Source organism: Barbus barbus (genome assembly GCF_936440315.1).
Source record: "Barbus barbus genome assembly, chromosome: 28".
NCBI lineage: Eukaryota > Metazoa > Chordata > Actinopteri > Cypriniformes > Cyprinidae > Barbus > Barbus barbus.
The window spans coordinates 20,459,616-20,480,097 of NC_136756.1; the positions used below are offsets into that span (position 1 = coordinate 20,459,616).

At 39.4% G+C, this 20,482-nt stretch overlaps 1 protein-coding gene across 2 annotated transcripts in view; it reads right to left on the reverse strand.

Moving 5' to 3' along the window:
• The window catches only part of LOC306848393 (F-BAR domain only protein 1-like), a 44,090-nt gene extending 23,979 nt beyond the window's left edge, over positions 1–20,111 (reverse strand). The window contains exons 1-2 of one of the 2 annotated variants that reach the window (XM_079382907.1): positions 20,023–20,111; positions 5,659–5,712 (exon numbers count right to left, since the gene is read on the reverse strand). In XM_079382907.1, the coding sequence (XP_079239033.1) occupies positions 5,659–5,691 (33 nt within the window). In that variant the 5' untranslated portion in view covers positions 5,692–5,712; positions 20,023–20,111. Of the gene's footprint in view, positions 1–5,658; positions 5,713–19,831; positions 19,949–20,022 lie in introns of those variants that run through there. The other variant, XM_079382908.1, reaches the window with a different exon arrangement.
• Between the last annotated feature and the right edge of the window lie 371 nt (positions 20,112–20,482).

The following is a 20,482-nucleotide window of genomic DNA, read 5'->3' on the forward strand; positions in this document are numbered from 1 at the left end:
AAGTCAGCCTGAGCCTGAACACCCAACAGTAGTGTCTTCTAAGAACCACCACACAATGACAACCTGTGTAAGTCTGCAAAACGTAACCAGTCTCACTTGATTTTAATTACCCCTGCGCTGTAAACACACAAGCAGGGATGACGACTTTAGCAGCATGAAAGGACTAATATGGAGTTTGATGAATGAGACATGCCTCATGAAAGTTGTAATTGGATGATTGCAGGGCGTTCCAGAGCCATGATGCTCAGGGCAGTGAGGCAATCACGTGAGACCCACTACACACACACACAAACGACAGAACAGAACATCATGATCACTGTAGTCCCTCCAAAAACCTTTTCACATACTACTGTCAGCGCAGCTCCATGACCTCTCAGTGGCTCCAAGAAGTAGGATTATGTGATTTTCATTTTGAATAGGGTGTACGCAAAACGAAAATGCAGTTTTAAACTATAAGAAACACCCCTTAGTAACCCCACCTTTGTAATCGTTAAAATTTTCCTAAGTAAATGTAATTTAATTGCACATTTTTCTCAGTAACTGTAACATTTATTTTGTAATTTAATTACGTAATTCCGTTACATATAACTAGTTCCCTATCAGTCAGTTACGTTCGACGTAACGTCAGTGTGACTGACTAATGGGATCTTGGCCCAATCACCTTTGAGTGTTAACAAAACAAGCCAATGACAGTTGGCGTGGGTGTTTCGCCACGCGCCCCCCCGCCCCCCGCCCCGCAGCGCAGGTATAAAAGGAGAGCGCGTGCAAACACACATCAGCTTTTCGCTTTGGAGCCGAGCCTTCTGGGAAGACGGAGTTTCCACGAGTGTCTACGAGACAGCTTTGAGTGTTGGTGTTACGGCACGTCAGCAGGGGTTGCTGTCCAGTGCTGCTGCTTCTATCTGAAGGCGTGCTGCAGCTCATCAAACTGCGGTCGTGCTGCGACCTCCCCTGGGCGCTTCAGCACTGTCTAAAAGAGTGTTTTTCCTCTAAAAGAGCAAATCTGAAAGAGCTCCACGAGCGGCGGGCGTCTTTTTAAAGATGGCTTCCCGCTCGTGTGTTTCTGGATGTGGTCGTTTCCTGGCTTCATCTGAAGGTCATGGTCACTGTCTCTCGTGCTTGGGCTATCAGCACGCTGAGGCAGCGCTCGTGGATGAGTCATGTTCTCATTGCGGGAACATGACCATTGCGATGCTGCGCTCCAGATACCTCCTCATCAAACGGGGGGTATCCCCCTTGCCATGCCCTGTTCTAGCTCCTCTGGTTCTCGGAAGGCTACTTTGGCTCATGGTCAGGGTGACTTGAGGATCACAGTGAGAGCTTCCCCGTCGAGTGCGTCTCTGCGGGCCTCGCATCGCACCATCAAAGGATGTCGATTGCTGCATCAGAGAACGAGCTAGACTCTGGAAATGACGATTTGGCTGCACTGCCTCCCTTAGGGGGAGTGCCATTGCCTGAGTCAGATCCAGAGCTGACTGCTATGCTTTACCGGGCCGCTGAGAGCGTCGGGCTCCCCTGGATAGTTGCTCCTGTCTTGAGTGCGGGAATCGCAGTCCTGCTGGCGAAGGACGCGATAGAGCCGGTCCCTCCAGCCGAGGTGAAGTCAGGGTTCTACAGCCCCTACTTCATCGTACCCAAGAAAGGCGGTGGGTTATGACCAATCTTGGACCTGCGTGTTCTGAACCGGGCCCTTCACAAGCTCCCGTTCAGGATGTTGATGCAGAAACGCATCTTTCAATGTGTCCGTCCTTTCGATTGGTTCGCAGCGATCAACCTGAAGGACGCGTACTTTCATGTCTCGATCCTCCCTCGACACAGACCGTTTCTCCGCTTTGCATTCGAAGGGCGAGCACATCAGTACAAGGTTCTCACCTTCGGGCTATCCCTGTCATCTCGTGTCTTCACCAAGGTCGTGGAGGCAGCCCTTGTTCCATTAAGGGAAGCATGAATTCGCGTTCTCAACTACCTCGATGACAGGCTCATACTGGTTCAGTCTCGAGCGCAATTGTGTGAACACAGGGACACGGTGCTCAGCCACCTCAGCCGGTTGGGGCTTCGGGTCAACTAGGAAAAGAGCAAACTCTCCCCTGTGCAGAGGATCTCTTTTCTCGGCATGGAGTTGGACTCGGTCAACCTCACAGCACGTCTCTCAGTAGAGCACGCTCAGTCGATGCTGAACTGCCTGGAGTCTTTCCAGTGCGAGAGGGTGGTTCCACTGAAACAGTTTCAGAGGCTCCTGGGGCATATGGCATCTGCAGCCACTGTGACGCTGCTCGGATTGCTTCATATGAGACCGCTTCAGCGTTGGCTTGAGATGGGCATGGCGACGCGGCACATACCGGGTCTCAGTCACCCCATTCTGCCATCAGACCTTCAGCCCGTGTTCGGATCTTGCTTTTCTTCAGGCAGGAGTTCCCCTAGTGCAAGTGCCCAGGCATGTTGTTGTATCAACAGATGCCTCTGCCGTGGGCAGGGCCCCGACTGCAGTGGCATATCAATTGCCTCGAGTTGCTAGCAGTATGGCTTGCTCTACGCCGCTTCAAATCGCTGCTACACGACAAGCATCGATTGGTCCGTGCGGACAACACAGTGACCGTTGCGTACATCAACCACCAAGGCGGTCTATGCTTCCATTGCATGTCGCAACTCGCCCGCCATGTCGGGGTGCGCGTGGCAAAACACGCACACCAACTGTCATTGGCTTGTTTTGTTAACACTCGAAGGTGATTGGGCTTTCGGGCGAGATCCCATTAGTCAGTCACACTGACGTTACGTCTCCGTTCCCACCTTCGGGGAACGAGGGTTGCATACGTAACCGAGACGTTACTCCCCAACACAGCTGAATCAAATCAAAACCAATTCAAACTTTTTAGAACCGAATCAAAATAATTCTCAGTGAATTCCTTTTTGTCATCATCATTTGCATCATGAGCATTTTAGCATCTTATTTGATTATATTTGTTACTTAGATATTTAAGTATTTGCTCATTTCCCAGAACTCCCTGCAGAGGTGCTGTAGTGTTAAAGGATTTATACTGCTGACTGTGCATTAAAACACACACACACACACACACACACACACACACACACAGCCCAGTCCTGTCACCTCTGATGAATAACTGCATTAGCTCTTAGGTGAAAAAGAGGGAAATCATTGACTGACCTAAAATACATCATTCTCCTCTCTTTTACCTTTATCTAGACAGGTCTTGATTAAACCAAACGAGTGGGCCAATAAGACAGATATACTATAACAGTGATGCTTCTCTTGAATTGGAGACAGAGACAGGACTTTAAATTGACTTGATGAATTCTCTCTCTAGATTGTTTGAAATAAAATGAGTAGTGCTTGCTACATACTGTATGGTTGCTTTCATGCACAAGCAAAGCCCACCCGCAGTCACTATATGACAGTGGAAACAGATGGATCACAATGAATGAGGACGGCTTATGATTCGCTTAGTAGCCATAATATATAGGCTGAAACAAAGACACTGTTAAGTGTGTGCTAATCAGGTAACAAATTAACAAATTCTACTATTAGAATACAATTATAAAAGAATGGCTCATGAATATTTATTATGAATAATTCTGAATAATACATATTCCTGAACCTTAATATTTTTAAATACTTAATTATATTAAGTTACTTGACTGAACACTCCTGCAAGGTTACTACGCAACGTGATAACCAACTTAATGACCCAACTAACGTTCACACACTATACATAAATCCACATCAAACCTTAATTATAAAAATGCAATGGACAAAACGCCACTGAATAAATGATTTTTTTTTTTAATATATCAAACAGAACACAAGATCTCATTATGAAAGGCAATTTGTGTCTAAAGTTGAATTTCTGATGGTACTATAGAAGTTCATGAGGTTGGATTGGGCGGCACATTTCACTCGCAATGATGTGGTCAGTCATTTTCACAGGCAAAAGCAAGAAAATACACGCTCAGTAGAGTACAGATCTTCTGCAGCTCCAAAGCCATGAACTCTTCAATGTGACACTGAGAAAATCTGCATCCAACCTCACAAAACTGAAACCGGACAGTAAGAGTGAAACCAAACAAACTGATTAGGCTGTTAAAAGAGCTCTCTGTTGAGAGACAAACATCTGACGGCCTGCTAAACACCCTGTTTTCCATCTGAGGAGGAAACAAATTGAAGACAGTCGTAAAGAGGATGAAGACGCATAAGCTAAATAAGGAATGTGCTTAATCACTGCGAATGCGAATTCCCTCTCTGAGACTTAATTAATCATACACTTTCAGTAATTACCCAAATGTGTCGTCTCAGTCATTTCACACAGGTGTTTTTATTCAGTGCTGCAGAAACAGTCAGAGAAGAACGAACACGCACAACAGATAAACACACAATTATGATCACATTATATGCAAACACACATTAGAATGACAATTAATATCCTTAAAGCCAGCATGACTCTGTGTTTCAAATCATTTTACTTCTGTAATTTTATGATCACGCTAACAACCATCCAGATCACCAGAATAACACCTAGAAACATCATAGCAAAAAAAAAATTATAAAATATATTAAAATAATGCATCAACTTATCTGTGACTAGCTGGAGGTCTTATATAAATAAACTTGTTTTTAAAGTTAATTAATTTATTACTAGCAAAAAAAAAAAAAAGATTAAATAAATATTTATTTATCAGAATAATTTTTTTCTTTTGACACAACATGTATTCATGAATGAAGCACAAAAAGACCAAAAAGTTTATTAAAGTAAACTGGGTCACTTTGATTTCATGTTGATTTTAAAAAGAGTAACAGAAAAGAGTGAAGGCCAGAGCCTCTGCATACATCTGCATGAGCGATGAGGGGGTCCAGAGTGAATAATAGTTCTGCATGGATGATTAGAAGTTTGTGGGGGGAGTGTTTTACACAAGCTTTGTGTAAGAACACAATAGTGGAGGTCTCTGCATCTACCACAGTCCTGCGACACAAAGCTAAACAACTAGATGACCTTGCTGAAACCGGTCAGCAGACCAAAGGCTGCAACCACACAGACGAACACAGTAGAGGAACTAAAAAAAACCTCAGTTGAGACTACAAATGAAAGAAAGACTGTTCAGACTAAACAGGAGGGAAACCATCACTGTATGCTGTTTACTTTCAAGTGATGTTTAGAGGCAGGCTAAAAATGCCAGTTTACAACAAAACTAATCTGATGGAACAGATGTTGTAAATTCCTTTAACATATGGAGGTATTTATCTGGTAGCCTGTATTCAGTAGCAGTGGTTGATCAATGTTCTGCCTTGATTTCCCCCTCTTCTCCCTCGTTCTTTGAGAGGGGCAGGGTGGGTATTAAAGTAGGATGCACCTGAAATAGCCCTGCCAGGTGTGCTGTAAGAGCAGAACAAGCCTGTCCTCATGGGAAAGCTGACAAAGCCCTGGCCCTCTGCTTTTGTTCTCTCACTTTTTTCTCTCTTTGTTCTTTCCCCTCTCCATCCCACCTTCATATTTTCAATGACGCGACTGAAACAGTCAGCATATGAATCCCAAACTGCTTACAAGGCAACTGTACAAAGCATACGCTGAGTAAACATTTGCTCTTACTGTACTGCTACAAAGCTGAAACATTAAAAACCCCATCGCATAAGAAATGTGACAGACTTACCCAAAAATTGTTCTTGAAATACGCCATCTCCATTTAGAGGGTTCCTAGAGAGTTCTGAAAGAAAGAAGAAGAGGGTAATGGTCCAGATATAATATTTAGAGTTGTTTTACTAAACTTATTCTAGGAAAATATCAATAAATTTTGAAAAACAGAGTTTTTTTCTCCTCTCAGTTTGATATTCATAGACTATAACTAATCTTAATTTTTTATAGCCAATAAATTCTATATGGTTTTGTCTACATTAAAAAAAGAAAAACTAAAAACTATTACAATTATATAAATATATACAATTATTTTAAATCAATGGTATAATGTACAGTATGAAAATACATATATTTTTAAATAGATCGCTTATATATCAGCTTATAGCTAGTATATATTAAGTATACCATATATATAACTATTCAACTAATTAGCATTCGTATTCTGTGAAAATGTGCAGGCACAGGGTGTCATGAGATGTCACAATGACTAATTGAGTATCTTTAAAACAAGAGGGGCCATCTTACTCTGTGCATAATCTACTGATATTATAGATGTGCCTTTGTGAACCTGTTACATGGATGCATTTCTGAGAACCGTATACGGGGAAGAAACAAGGTACACAATCAAAACAAGGTTAACCAGGAAAGCAGACTGACATCTAATGCTGATGTAAGCAGGCTCTTGCAGGGGCTAGTGGCAAGAACTCAAGGCAATTTTAATAAGCCCAAACCCACGCTGAGGTGCACACACAAACATACTCGCTCTGTTTCAATGACACCGTGAAAGTGTCTCTTTGTGAATGTAAATGTCAGCCAACTCAGAAATATAAAACCATCACCTCAGCTAATAGCCTGAGCAGCCCATTGAATTCCTTTTTTGGGGGTCAAGTCTATTCAGTGAAATCAAAAATGTAACATTTGTCCTATAAAGTCTAGGGCTAAACGAAACACGAAAACACTTTTAAAAGTTTAGATGTTAGGTCAGTTGAACTGTGTTTCATAATGCGTCTATTCTGCAGTTGTGTACATGATGGCGGCTGAACGTCTCTCTGAGGTAAGACAACAGGTGCAGGGAGCTGAGTCACTACAGAATGCTCTTCTGTAATACAGCCTCTCTTCACTGCACACACACACACACACACACACACACACAGAGACAGACACACACACACATACACACACAGAGACAGACACACACACACACACACACACACACACACACACACACACATACATACACACACACACACACAGACACACATACAGACACACAGACACATTTTCATTCTCTTTCCTATCCTCCCCCCTTATCTTTCCTCACTCTCTTTCGTAAACACATCCTGGCAGTGACTGTTGGCTCTCAGAATGTGACCGTAAGCTCAGACATTTCCAGTTCAGTGTCTATATTGGCAGGTTTGTGCTCCCGATTTCTTTTGCACAAGCAGCCTACAGCTCAACACCAGGGGCTCATAATGAGGATCCTGACATCAGCCAGGTTAGAATCATTCAGAAACACCTAATTTTTATGGTCTTTAGTGGCTGACAGGACAGTGGAGGTAGACAGGAAAGTAGAGGGAACGGGATCAGGACACAAACGTCAAAACAAAATCAGTTTAAATAAACTAAATGCTTTAATTTAATCCCTTTGTGAAGGACCACCTTCCTAAAATATAAAGGAAGTGTCAGCTATAGATTATGTATAAAGACATATTTAACATATCATAAAATTCACATTGTGTTATTGCTCAAGATTACTTGCGGGATGTTTTCACTTCACTTGCGCTAATAACAACATTGTGCTTGCTCTCTTCCATTTTCTGAGATAACCAGACATGTCAATAAGCTCTTTACTAATTGGCTTGTGCGACAAGGTGTCATGCAAATTTCACACTCAATATGTAATTTTTTCAACTTGTGTGGAAGTCGCAAATATCACACATTCACAGCAATTGCGTCTCCCAAATGTGTCTATTCACTTATTTGACTTTTTATGTAATCTACTCGCACAAATAATTAAATTCGCTTTGGGTGTGCACATACCATTAGAATGATTTACCATCACAGGAATGCATTTTACCACTTTTATTTTAAATTGCAATAATATTTACAATATTACAGTTTTTACTGTATTTTTGCAGCCTTGGTGAGCAAAAGAGACCTCTCTCTCTCTCTGTAAAAAAAAAGACTTGTGGTGCATGTATAATAAATTTAACAGTAAACTTTTCTGCTGAAAAATGGGTGACAAATATCAGTCTGGTTGATGTTTCTGTCTATTACTGAATAGAAATCAAAACTTTTTATAGAGTTTAACATTGAGGAAATTGCCTAAATGACAGCGCTGTCCTTGAGTAGATGTGTTTGTGAGAGTCAGGTGTGGGCCCAGCAAAGAGCGGTTGGAGGTGTGATTCCTGTTATGTTTCTGAGAGTTGGATGCTGGCAGGATCTGCAGCTCATTGAGTGCTGACCACAGGGCTTTTCTCTGGCTGGCCAGGCCGCTCCTGGCACTATTGACGGCCATCAGCCGGTGCTCAGCACGACCTCTCACAGACAAGGAAATACTCATGCTTACGCCTTGCTCCCTCTCTCCTTCTTTCACACCCCTTTAATTAACTTGACCCTGCCAACCTTACACCCCTACGGACGACGCAAGCTTGGCAGCGTGGTTCTTTCCAAAAATAAGACTCATTCATTGGTTCAGAGTGCTCCAAACAGACGTCAGGGCGCAACGTGGAGGAGATGGAATACGATCCAACTGGGACTAGAAAGAATTTCGAAATATTGGAATCTCATACTCTGTAATTAGGTCTATATGTCAACCACGTACATGTCAGTGGACATGACAATAGCAATACTGAGTTTTTTTAAAACATCTTATTATTGCTAAAATATTCACTTAACACTTAACATACTATCAACCACTGGCAATGATAATATGCAAAAAATTAGATGTTTCAGTTAAATAACAAGATATAACTACATTCCAGCCATTTGGGATCATGGCAAATCTACCCTTTGGGTTTGGCACCAAAACACAGTGACACTGGCAGCTGAATTTTCCATTGAAGACTATAAGCCTCCTAGAGCTGATTCTGTGGTCAGTGTGGAGTGAGTCCTGGAGGATCCATCTGGTGCTCTCAGTTTTAAAGTTTTTATTCATAGTTTTTGCCTTTTCCCAAATATATAATTTAAATTTAATCATCATTTCATCATTGAAAATGTTTATTTCACATAAAATTTATTTCAACATTTCATGTCATACTCACTAATTTTAGCCAGTTATTCTGACTATGGTTTTATCAACTTTTAGTCAAATTGTCACATTATAGTTTAAAATATTTGTGAAAAAAAAAATGTTTTAGCTGACAAGAAATGGCTAAATTAAACCACATATTCCAAAATGAATGCATTCATTTAAATATGCATGAACATAACAAAAGCATATGAAAACTTTGTTTACACTATTGAGTGTACACAGCAAGTACACTGATGGCATGAAAAATGTTCCAAAAGTAAAGCGCACAGTCAGTCTCCCTCATCCCACTCTGGCAGATTTTACATGGCAACGCTCAGCATTTTTCATCCTTTTATTCTGCCTCTCTTTCTCAATTTGCTGTGCCTGAGAGGATTGTTAGAGAACTATTGGCAGATGCAGATGCAGCTCAGAGGGGAGACGCTGATCTCCTTTCTCTCTCTTTCTATCTGAAGCTTCATATGGTGCTGTATATAAACAGAAGCAGCGTATCAACCCGCAGCTGAGCCACTCCAGGAGTGAAGCATGGCTACAGAGCCAAAAATCAACAGTAGACAGCCTGCTTGACTACTAGAGCCGCATCTGTCAAAGTCCATGAGTGATTTTATACTGAGTGTGTGTAAGGGGAGGGAAAAGGCATACTTTTAAATAAAGGTTTCTAAAATAATTCAGGGCTGCATTAGAAAAGAAATTGAGGGAGAAAACCAACCAACAGTGGCCTAAAATACATTTATAAAAATGACAGTGCTTTACTCGAAATCCCTGATGAACAACCCTTTTGAGGAAAAAGATGTGCCAAGTCTGTCTGGTGAATTCAGCCTCTAATACTTATTACCGTGTGGGTTCGTGTGAATCAGAGAGTGTTTTTGTGTCCTTCCTCACCTGCTCTGGCAAAGAAAATGAGTTGAGAATACTTCATGTCAGAGGGGTTTTTGCAGCGCATTGCCAAATTCCCCACCCACCTACAGCAGGCCAAGCCGACTGTATCTCTGCATTCAGCAAGATGCCCAGAACTTGATTTGGTGTGATTACGAATAAATTTGGGGGGGATTTTTGTTCATTGGAAATTCTGAGGCTTATGCTGTAGAAGCCCCATCTGCCATTTCTTCAAGAACAAAAAGCCCTTACAAAATGTTACGTGTAGTATTCAGTTTACTCAGAAAACCATAAGACCGTGGTTCTGAATGATTACCATATTCATTTACCAATGTATTAAATATTACCATGGAAATACCATGGTACGTGTCCAAAAAACATGTCAATAGGCAATATTATATGAGCATAAGTGCTTTTCCGCTAAATAGCAGTATTATTAACAACAGCACAACTGTGAGTGTGATATTGCTTATGTAGAACTCAACCCTCTACAGACACCTTGGCAATTGAATCGCCATTGGCTACATTTTTTAGTTTACTCGCCAGACTGATGTACTAGGCCTATATGCATATTATATATAATGTATATATATATATATATATATATATATATATATACTCTGTAATATACTGTATGTTTGTAAAATGGTACAGCTTTTTAAATATCTGAAAGTACACTCTTAACATAAGTCAGTCAAGCATTATAATATGACATTATGATAATCAAGTATTATTTAATGATAGAATTTTAGTAGCCTAATTAGAATTAAAACTTAGTAACATTTTACATAACATATACATTTTAACTGAATTTAGGACTGGTGGTGGTGCATTTTTGGTCATTCAGTGTTTCTGTTAAAAAATGGGGAAAAAATTGTAATAGTACTGATAAGACGATAATAATAATAATATGAATTCTGCTAATAAGAACAGTATAAAACGCACTAAGGATTAACGAGCTGCTGGATTCATGAATATTAATCAGGTTGTGTGCGTTCGCTCGAACTGATTCTCTGAAATCAAAACAGGGATAGGTGAGTACTAGCCAACGAGATTGCCGTTTGCGCATTAGTTCCGCCCATTACCGGAAAACAAAAGGAACTCCGTTATTTTGACAGGAAAATACATCAAAGAATATAATTTACGTGTAGCGCGTCAGTTCTGCATGTATGTAAGACTCTCTCTTGTTCGAGTCGTGCGCAGTTACACTAGAGGTCACGGTACGCCAAACACAGGTGGGCTGCGCATCCATTGAGATGAACTGAAAAACAGCATAGATCGCTTGACGGAGAGTGAAACTCTGAAGCGCTCAGTCAGAGTGTTCAGCGATTGAAAATATATTTGTGTTAAACTTATACTTAGCCTCCAACTCACACACTGGCGAGTAAAATCTGAGAATTTATTAGCCCTTGGCTAATATTAGACATCATTTAGTTGCCCAGAGTGAAAATTAGTCGCATATGCGACTCGCAATGTAGAGGGTTGAGAACAGTTCACTGAGCTGTTAATATTCAGTAACTTACATTTTAGACACAATCTTACATATTATTTTGTGTATTATTGCTTCACCAAATACAATATGGCCTCCTAATCATCCCCTTACACTGATTGGCTTTATCACTCTGTCTCCTCTCCACCAGTAAACTGGTGTGTGGTGGGCGTTCTGGCGCAATATGGCTGCCGTCGCATCATCCAGGTGGATGCTGCACATTGGTGGTGGATGAGGAGACACCACCCCTCACAATGTAGAGCGCTTTGAGTGCTTAGAAAAGCAGAAAAGCGCTATATAAATGTAATGAATTATTAATGAATTAATATTTTCAAACAGCCAAAACCGATTCATTAGTTCCTCAACATATCAGTGTGTTTAACTGTTGAGTGAATGATTCAATGATTCTCTCATAAAGACACATGCAACATACTATCATAATCCTTCTTTCTCATGCTAATATTTCCTCCATAAAAAGGTGTGGTAAATGTAGTAAGAGCAATATCTAATTTGGGGGCAGTTGTGGCCTAATGGACAGAGTCGGACTTATAACCTGAAGGTCGCGGGTTTGAGTATCAGGTCCGGCAGGGATGTGTTCACAGTGTGTGTATGTGTTCACTACTGTGTGTACACTTGGATGGGTTAAAAGCAGAGCACAAATTCCGAGTATGGGTCACCATACTTGGCCACACGTCACTTCACTTCACTTCACTTCACTTCACTAATATGCAGTATGTTGGTGTGCTAGTATTTGTTCTTGAACGAAGTGACAGCCAGTCACTTCTGTCATTCTGAATGAATCGTGTTTTGAAAAAAATCAGTTGAATGAATGAGTCAATAAATCACTCAGAAAGACCACCTACTGCCATACTAATATGCTCAACCAATTCAATTTAAAGACCAAAAATAACTGTTGTAAAACGAAGTTGTCACTCCCAGTTGAAAATGCAACAAGATTAAAAATCAGGGCCCATATTTATCAAGCTTCTCAAAGTGCCATTTTAGTCTTAAGTGCTGAGAATTCATGAAATTTACTCCTACTTTCAAACATAAGTTTGAAAGCAAGTTATCAAATTTCTTAAAGCTAAGAATCAGTCTTACTCTCCCAGTTATTTAAGACAGCTCGAGGGGTCTCTCAAGTGGTTAGGAGTCGCCAGCAGGGGCTTGTGATGGTACTGAGGAGATAGACGTGCGCGAATCTTTCAGGAGAGGAAGAGTGTTCTTGAAATGTTTGGCTACGAACAGTTAATCAAACGGTTACATTTCCTCAGTTATTCAAAACGAGCAAAGAACATCATAACTGACTTCAGTCTAGCGCGAGTATTATATGCGATCTACACTGTATGATGAATAAATCTCTTACCCCTTATTTACACCGCACGCGTCTGCGGCGCATTAGCCGGAGCTGATCAACCGCGCCGTGGCAAGTTTCTGAAGCGGCTCTCTGCGCTGCATCATTAAAGATGAATATACACCTAGTATATTTTTGACGGATAATAATTATAATTGTCTTGTTGTCTTCAAAGACATCAGCAACAGGCGATATCTTTAACTATCATCGATACACTATCGTCTATCGGCACCCTAAATTGAGTTGTGATGACGCTTTAATTCCTTGCCATAATGTATTCTCTTGAAAATTCTTTATCATCAAATGTGTTGAATGTAAACTCCAATTAGGAATTTAACCATTCAATGTGAATTTATCTGAGAATATCTTTAATTAAGGAAATCTATTCAGTGATTGGTCCATGTGTATGTCGTCATCCAAAATCCCGTTTGTGGCACAGCAAAGTGTCGTGAATCATCTCTAAGACTGACACTTAAGATTTAGTCCTACACTTTGCGTAAATTACGACTGAGATGATTGATAACTAACTCTTAAGTGCAGCTTTGAGCCAAGAATTTTTTTTTCACTCAAGTCAATTCTTAGCAGTGTTCTTGAGAGTAATTTAGAGGCTTGATAAATACGGGCCCTGGAAACGGGTGATGACTAATGAACCATCACCAAAATAATCAGAACAAGGTTTTAAACCCCAGGTTTCCTCTTTCTAAAGTAAGTCTCAGCCACTTTAGATAATAAATTATCTGCTATAAACTAATTAGCAATTAAGACATTGAATGCCACATCACTGAACAGTACAGGCAAATGGCACCACGTGGACAATAGCCATATATCCTTTCACAACAACAGAGTCCAGCTTGTTTCTCTGTCCAGAGCCCAGGAGAATTAAACCACAGTCTCTGCTGGCTTTTGTACTGGGCTGAATGCTGTTGTTGTTGTCAGTAGTGCTCGAGCACAGTCTATGACAGCAGGCCAGAGCTCACCTCCACCCGGTACATCACCCAGCTGCATAAGCCATGCGAATGCATGCAGAATCAACAATTGTACTCAATGCATTAATTAATTCAGATCATTGAACCATGTTTGTGCAGCCCAACAGCATATTTAAATGACAGGACATGTCTAAAAGACACTGGCAGAGGTGCATTAGCAACACAAATGATAAACATCGTCCTATTCTCTGCCATCGCTTACTGTTGCTTTCTCAGTTTTTTTGGGTCAGCGTGCATCTCATAAATGACCTAGATAGCAAATTTGATTAGGGTCTTCTGAATTCGGGGACAGTTGCATCTCAATGGCGCAATTACACGCCACTGAGATTTCCTGTAAACTAGCTTTTAGTATCATGCCACTCAGCATGTAGTCATGAGGTCTGTCCTCACACGATAATTTCACTGAAACACTGTTAAAACCTTGAAAAGGAAAACTGACAGTTTATACTCAAAGCAGTTCAATGGTTCTTCAATTTATTTCCCAGCATTCTCTGCCTGTACCAAGTGTCAAACTGCTGAAGTGGCCTACTAATCTATTTTCCACCTAATTTGGACCTTCAACTCGTTGGGTCCCACTGAAGTCCACTATATGGAGGAAAAAACCTTAATTTGTTTCAGAGAGCAGAAAGAAAGACATGAACATCTTGGATGACATGAGGGTGAATAAATTATCAATAAATTTTAATTCTGGAGTAAACTAATCCTTTAAATGCTATTTATACAGTCAGCATAAAAACATCATCAAAATAAGACCATGCAACTCAAGACTGCACGTCTTCTGAACAGGGTTATTACAAAAAGCTGAACCATAAAAAATTAATTAAAATAAAAAATGTTAACTGAAATAATATCTCCAAGACGCTTCAAGAGACCTACCTGCAACGCTCCCTGAAAAACTATATGCAAGTGCACCGAGGGCAAAAGCTGCTTTAACCGCAAAGGATGGTCACACCAAATGTTGATTTAATTTAGTTAATAGAAGTTAAATGATAAAGAAAATCTATTTATGATATTATTTTTGAAAGCATCCTCATTTTACATTTTTACACAAGTGCCTGAAACTTTTAACAGTACTGTAGCTTTGCAAGGTTTCTTGAAGCATCTTGAGACGTTGCCACAGTTCTTCTGGATTCAGTCTGTCTCAGTTTGTTCTGTTTCTTCTTGTCATTCCAGACAGACTGGATGATGATGAGATCAGATCTCTGTGTGGAGCACTGGCTGTTGTCAGACTCCTTGTGCCATTATTACAATTAATGGCAAAGTGAATGTTTGGAAATAGAAACTGATATTTCCTACTGACACACTACAGCAAAAGATAGAAATAAATATTTATTTCTATTTATTTTCCAGCTAGTTGCCAACATTTCTCATTTTCTTCATTTAGTTTATTTAACCTGAATCTAAAATACCTAAAACTAAAATTGACATAAATATCTAGACATATTTAAAAAGCGAATAAAAATGAAACAAACAAACAAACAAACAAACAAACAAACAATATAATTACTAGAGCTTTTCAATTAAAATAAAATGAAAACAAATTCATAATATTAACCAAAAATAATATCTCAATGATACTGAAGCCAGCTTTGTGTGAGGAACAGACCAACATTTAAGACTTTCACTATTTATATATGAGGGGTGAAGTCAGCTAAAATGGGCTATCAGGTAAAATGGACCAAATAAGTTTGTAGCATCATTCATGTCTCCTTAAATTTTTACAGAAAATCACAATAACTGATCTTGCATTGTTGTTTCAACACTTGTTGGCATGTAACAATAATTTTTATTGGTAAAGTTTTTTGAGTGTTACATGAAGCTTGTCAGAGAAATTGAGTCTGACATAGTAAGTTTCATTAATCACTAATAAGGGTATAAAGCAATTATAAGTAAGCTTACCGACAAAGCAAAGGTTTAAGAGAATGTTTTGACATGCTCTTTCAAATAAAAAAAAGTTTAATTTAAAAAAGAAACTAATTTTAGGTAGAAATGGCTGGTTAAGCTAAAATGGGCCACAAGTTTCAGCTAAAATGGGCTGCATACACACACAATGGAAATGGGTTTCTAGGCCTAGATATGCATCCATACAAACTCGTAATAGTCTTTAAAAAAATACACATACACACATACCAATGCACAGAAGCACACACGTATACAACATGATCAGTTCATTTTTAATTGCATCGTTTAATGAAATATTCATTCAACTTTCTATTTAATGAAATACATGTATGGTGTTGCTATGGCACACTAAAGACAATAGTGTCAATTTACTGTTAAAAATTAAATGATTTAAGCTGAAATTACCTATGTTGTTCTCTTTTTATATTGGCCCATTTTACCTGAATGTTGTGCATTCAGGAGCTAGGCCACCAATGAACTCCGATTCATCATGTTACTTTCTATCATACCACTTTTATTATCCCAGTGGTTATCAGCTCATTTTATGATTTAAAGCAGTTTTGGCCTATTAACATTATAACACTTGATGAAATACAGGGCTATACGTTTCTGGCAACCACAAGGTTGTTGTTTTTTAGCATAAATTGAACAGTATATATTTACAGTGCATTATTGACAGCAAAATAAAATATATATATCATCATTTGGGGTATGTTCCTCACACAAAGCTACCATATGACTTCAGAAGACTTGTTATATGATTTGTACGGTCTTCTTTTATGATACTTTTTGAAGCTTAACAGTATAAAAGACCATTCACTTTCCTTGCAAGGAAGGATCTTAGCCATTCTCCCTAAGATCTCTGATTTTTGGTTTTGGGTTAACTATTCTATTAAAACTTTTAATTATAAACAAGCTGACACAAATTGATACTTATGGAAAAGTCCCACATCCAATTCATGTAACAACGACCCACAACCAGGCTAGGCTCAGAGCCACGTTCCCTTCTCCAGGCTTCTGTGTGCCTCTAGACAGCCCAACAGACAGAAATCCTCCATCTGCCAAGCTGCCAAGCTTTGCCCACAGGCGCTGTCCTGCTTGGCAGGGATGTAGGTGAGCCAGCACAGCACTGACACACAATTACAAATCTTTCAATGCTGATGCTAACGACCACTAGTTAACAGCAGATGACAAAAAAAGTGACTGGAGGACTGGACCAGACTGAGAGAGAGAGTCCATGCAAATACAGCAGGTTCCCTCTGATGGAGTCTAATCAACAGGACCAATTCAAGCTGATTCAAATTTAAATGCAAAGTACTGCGCATCCCCCACCTCCCTCTCTCTATCCTTCTCTGCAGGTCTTCAGAGTCAGGGGTGTTTCTGAATGATCCTTATAATCTTAAACCACGCCGGCTTTCATGTGTCTCGACTCTTTCGGGCCTGATAATGGATCTACCTTGAAGTGCCAGACTGAATACAACTCAGCAGGCCCGGTGTGGGGTCAAAGTATCTACTGCATGACCTCCAGTAAAGGAAGCTAAAAGCTGGAGATGAGATGTAGAGCCGTTTCAAAGCTCTCCACTTGAGTAAGACTTATCCAGATGACTACAGGGTTCAGAGCTCTAATCAGTCTTTTATATAAGGTGAGACAGGATGTCCTCCAAAATGAATATGAAACTTTTAACAGAGAGAATACAAAACAAAAAACAATGCATTCTGCATGCATGCTTGCACTGGTGTGCCGTGCAGCACTGGATGATATCTCTCGAGCACACAGAGGAAATGCAGCAATATCAGTCTTCAGTCCTGGCCTAAAAATTAAACTGTGTTTGCAAGACTCAGACGTCATCACACACTACTCAGAAAACCAGATCATAGGGTAGTTTCATTTCTATTAAAAGCCTTTTATCCCTTGCAGTGCCGTCAATGCTGATGTTGAATTTCTAACAGGCTTTAAAAGTTGTTAGCTTTTATTCTGAGATAAGTGCAATGCTAGAAGTGTTAAAAAACCAACAGTTTTGAAGAAAGTCAAAATGCATAATGTGACTAGTCATGGTACAGAATCAAAATGTCAATTTGATGACCCTAACAAAAGTCATATGTTTGATTTCATAATGTCTACATGTGTGCACTGAAATCTTGAAATAGCATTCGGATGGTCTTCAACAGGAAAGCAGACTACTTCAACATGTAAAAAAAAAAAAAAATAGGACCCACGTGGGACAAACCACCATCTCAAAACAATTAGCATACAATTATGCAACTTCATACTCAATATCTTGGGTTTATCTCATTTTTACTAATTCATAACCTCTGATTGTTTTTTCCTATTTCTCTGAAATTTAAAGTACTGTCACTAGATTTGCTCTCTTTTCTTAACTCACAATGAGGAGATTATTTAATAGCTAATAATGTAAAATTAACACATACACTGATGTATAACTGTCAGTTACATGACTGATCAGAAAGACTTCTGAGATTTATGTTAACAATAAGTTTAATTCATAATGATTTGATAAATCAGTCTATTAGTTTTTTTTTACTGGTCACTCAACTTGAGAACCTCTTGGAATTTTTCACAGACCACAATTTGACAAGCATCTGCATTACAAGAATCAGATGGTTGAATGGTTTGTTAATTTGTTTTTAAAAGCACTCCTTCATTCTTTCCTATCTTAGTCACATCTCAATGCTCTCAAGTACGTCTTAATGTTATGTTTGTGTGCTACAGTTACAGATTACAATTTTGTGTATCTCTGGGTTCTTTTAAGGATAGACTAAACAAGGGCAAGTCAAGACACACACTCAAAGGACAATCTGCATCTGCATCACAAGACTCTTATCATGAGGTGGGAATACCATGCCGAGCATTTACAAAACACGCTGCAAGAGATCACACAGTGAAGTTACATTGTAGAGCACAGTGTATATGGATCTGTGTTGCACAACAACTTAGCTTTGCAAACTCTTTTGACTTTGTGGGTATATGAAAAACTAGCCTGCAGCCATTCTCCACAAATCTACAACCACATGGCACTATAGCTCAGGATGTGACACTGTGCACCAAGTGTTTCTAGAAATAACCTGCCACACTTCCGAACGGGACGACTGGCCACTTCTAGAGATATTGCTCCTGATCCACTTCATCAAGAATGACAGGGATATTATTCTTCCACACAATTTGCAAAACAAATGATGCGTTCTTTAAAGCATGAATTTTCGAGCTCTAAATAGAGCTGCTTTTAGAATTTTTGTGAATCTACATGGATATAAAGACAAGCCATTCTAAAAGGTATTCCTTAAAACTAACCAGTACCAGTACTTCCAGTTATATATTTATTTTTCTCTAGTTTCAATAGTAACCATTCATTTGATTTTAGTACTTCATTACATACTGGTAGAATTTAATATTAGTGATTTGTATCTGTTCAGTTGCTTACTTATACTTATTCATTACATATATTTCTTTTTTCTACTATTCTCTATACCGTTAATGACAAGCAGGTTAGCTGTTCTATTGGTACTATTTACAATTTAACCATATGTGTCACTGAATGGAAATTTTAGTTTCATATAATATCTTTTCACTTCCAAGTGCTGTTGCTGGTACCTATTCCAGTTTTACTAACTATTCTATAGATTCAACTGGAACAGACACATGTGTTTCATAAATGAATACTAGAATCTAAAGCATAAATGCAAACAAAGCTGGGACAGATACAAGTATTAGTGCCAAATGAATAGCTACTAGAAAAATTAGGTACCGGTAACAACTGGAAAAAGTACTGATCTGAAGAGAATAAAGAACCAAAGATAATGTGTTACTAAAACAGTTACATTCAACTGGCATAGCGACTAATAGCAAAGAAATAAGCACCTGTATGTAATGAATAAATACTAGTGACAAATTGAGTTACTATTGGAATAAATACTGTCCTAGTTACTACATGTATAGTTGCTAGTTAAACTAAAAAGAACAAGTCATCGGTGGATTATTTACTAATACTTTAAAATAATCATTAATAATATAGATACTAGTTAGATAGTTGGCATGTCATATTACTATACATACAGTTACTGAATGCAAGACCTGAAGCAAAATATAAGATATATAGCATAAAACACATATATTTAACAAACAAATTAATCTATCAAACTTTTAAATCCACCTAAGAGACACAAAATCTCCACTACTTTGCCCATCATTACTCTGTCACAGCAACTTCCTTCCAGAAAGCACCGTGTCTAAAGTCTTTGTTCTAGACAGAGGAAATATATGCTCTGACGAGGAACAGCACAACATGCTGTGCGCTGCCAGCCCAAACTGAAACTGACCTTGTTGGAGCTGATCAACCTTTTGCTCCACAATGCTGACACACTGAAACAGAGATGCTCCGCTGGGAAAGCCTCACTGTCAGTACGCTGCCTACTGCTGGACGCCTATTATGTTGCATTCTAGGTAAAAATGTTTCAACAGCATAACCAATGACTTCATACTGTGCATAGAAACGTAAAAAGTGCGTTACCTGCTTGTGGTTTCAGTAAAAACAACGTGGTTCATTTTCATCGCCGGTAGTTGCTCCCACCATGCCGCGTTCAATGTGTTACAGAGAGTAAGAAGGTTTGAACGAACAGTTGACAGTGTTCGAAAAGCCCCACCCACCTGTGCTCCTATTGGTTCACCTTTCCCGTCACTCAAGCGTCATCGGAGCAAAACTGTGTAGGCATGGCAACTGCGTTTCCAATGCCGCTTTTCCTAGCCAATAGAATAATGGCTCAATTTTAAGAGTCAACGCCCACCTGCCACGGACAAGAGTCATTGGACAAAGTATTTGTCAATCAAAGTAAGCCTTTTGCGGGAACCCTTGAGTTCGATTACAACTTCATTTCTTTTCCGAGATTCACAGACAAACCGCTGTCCAAATGGGCACGAAAATGAAGTGCTCAGCACAAAAGCAAATTTGGCAAAGTGCGCATCAAATATTT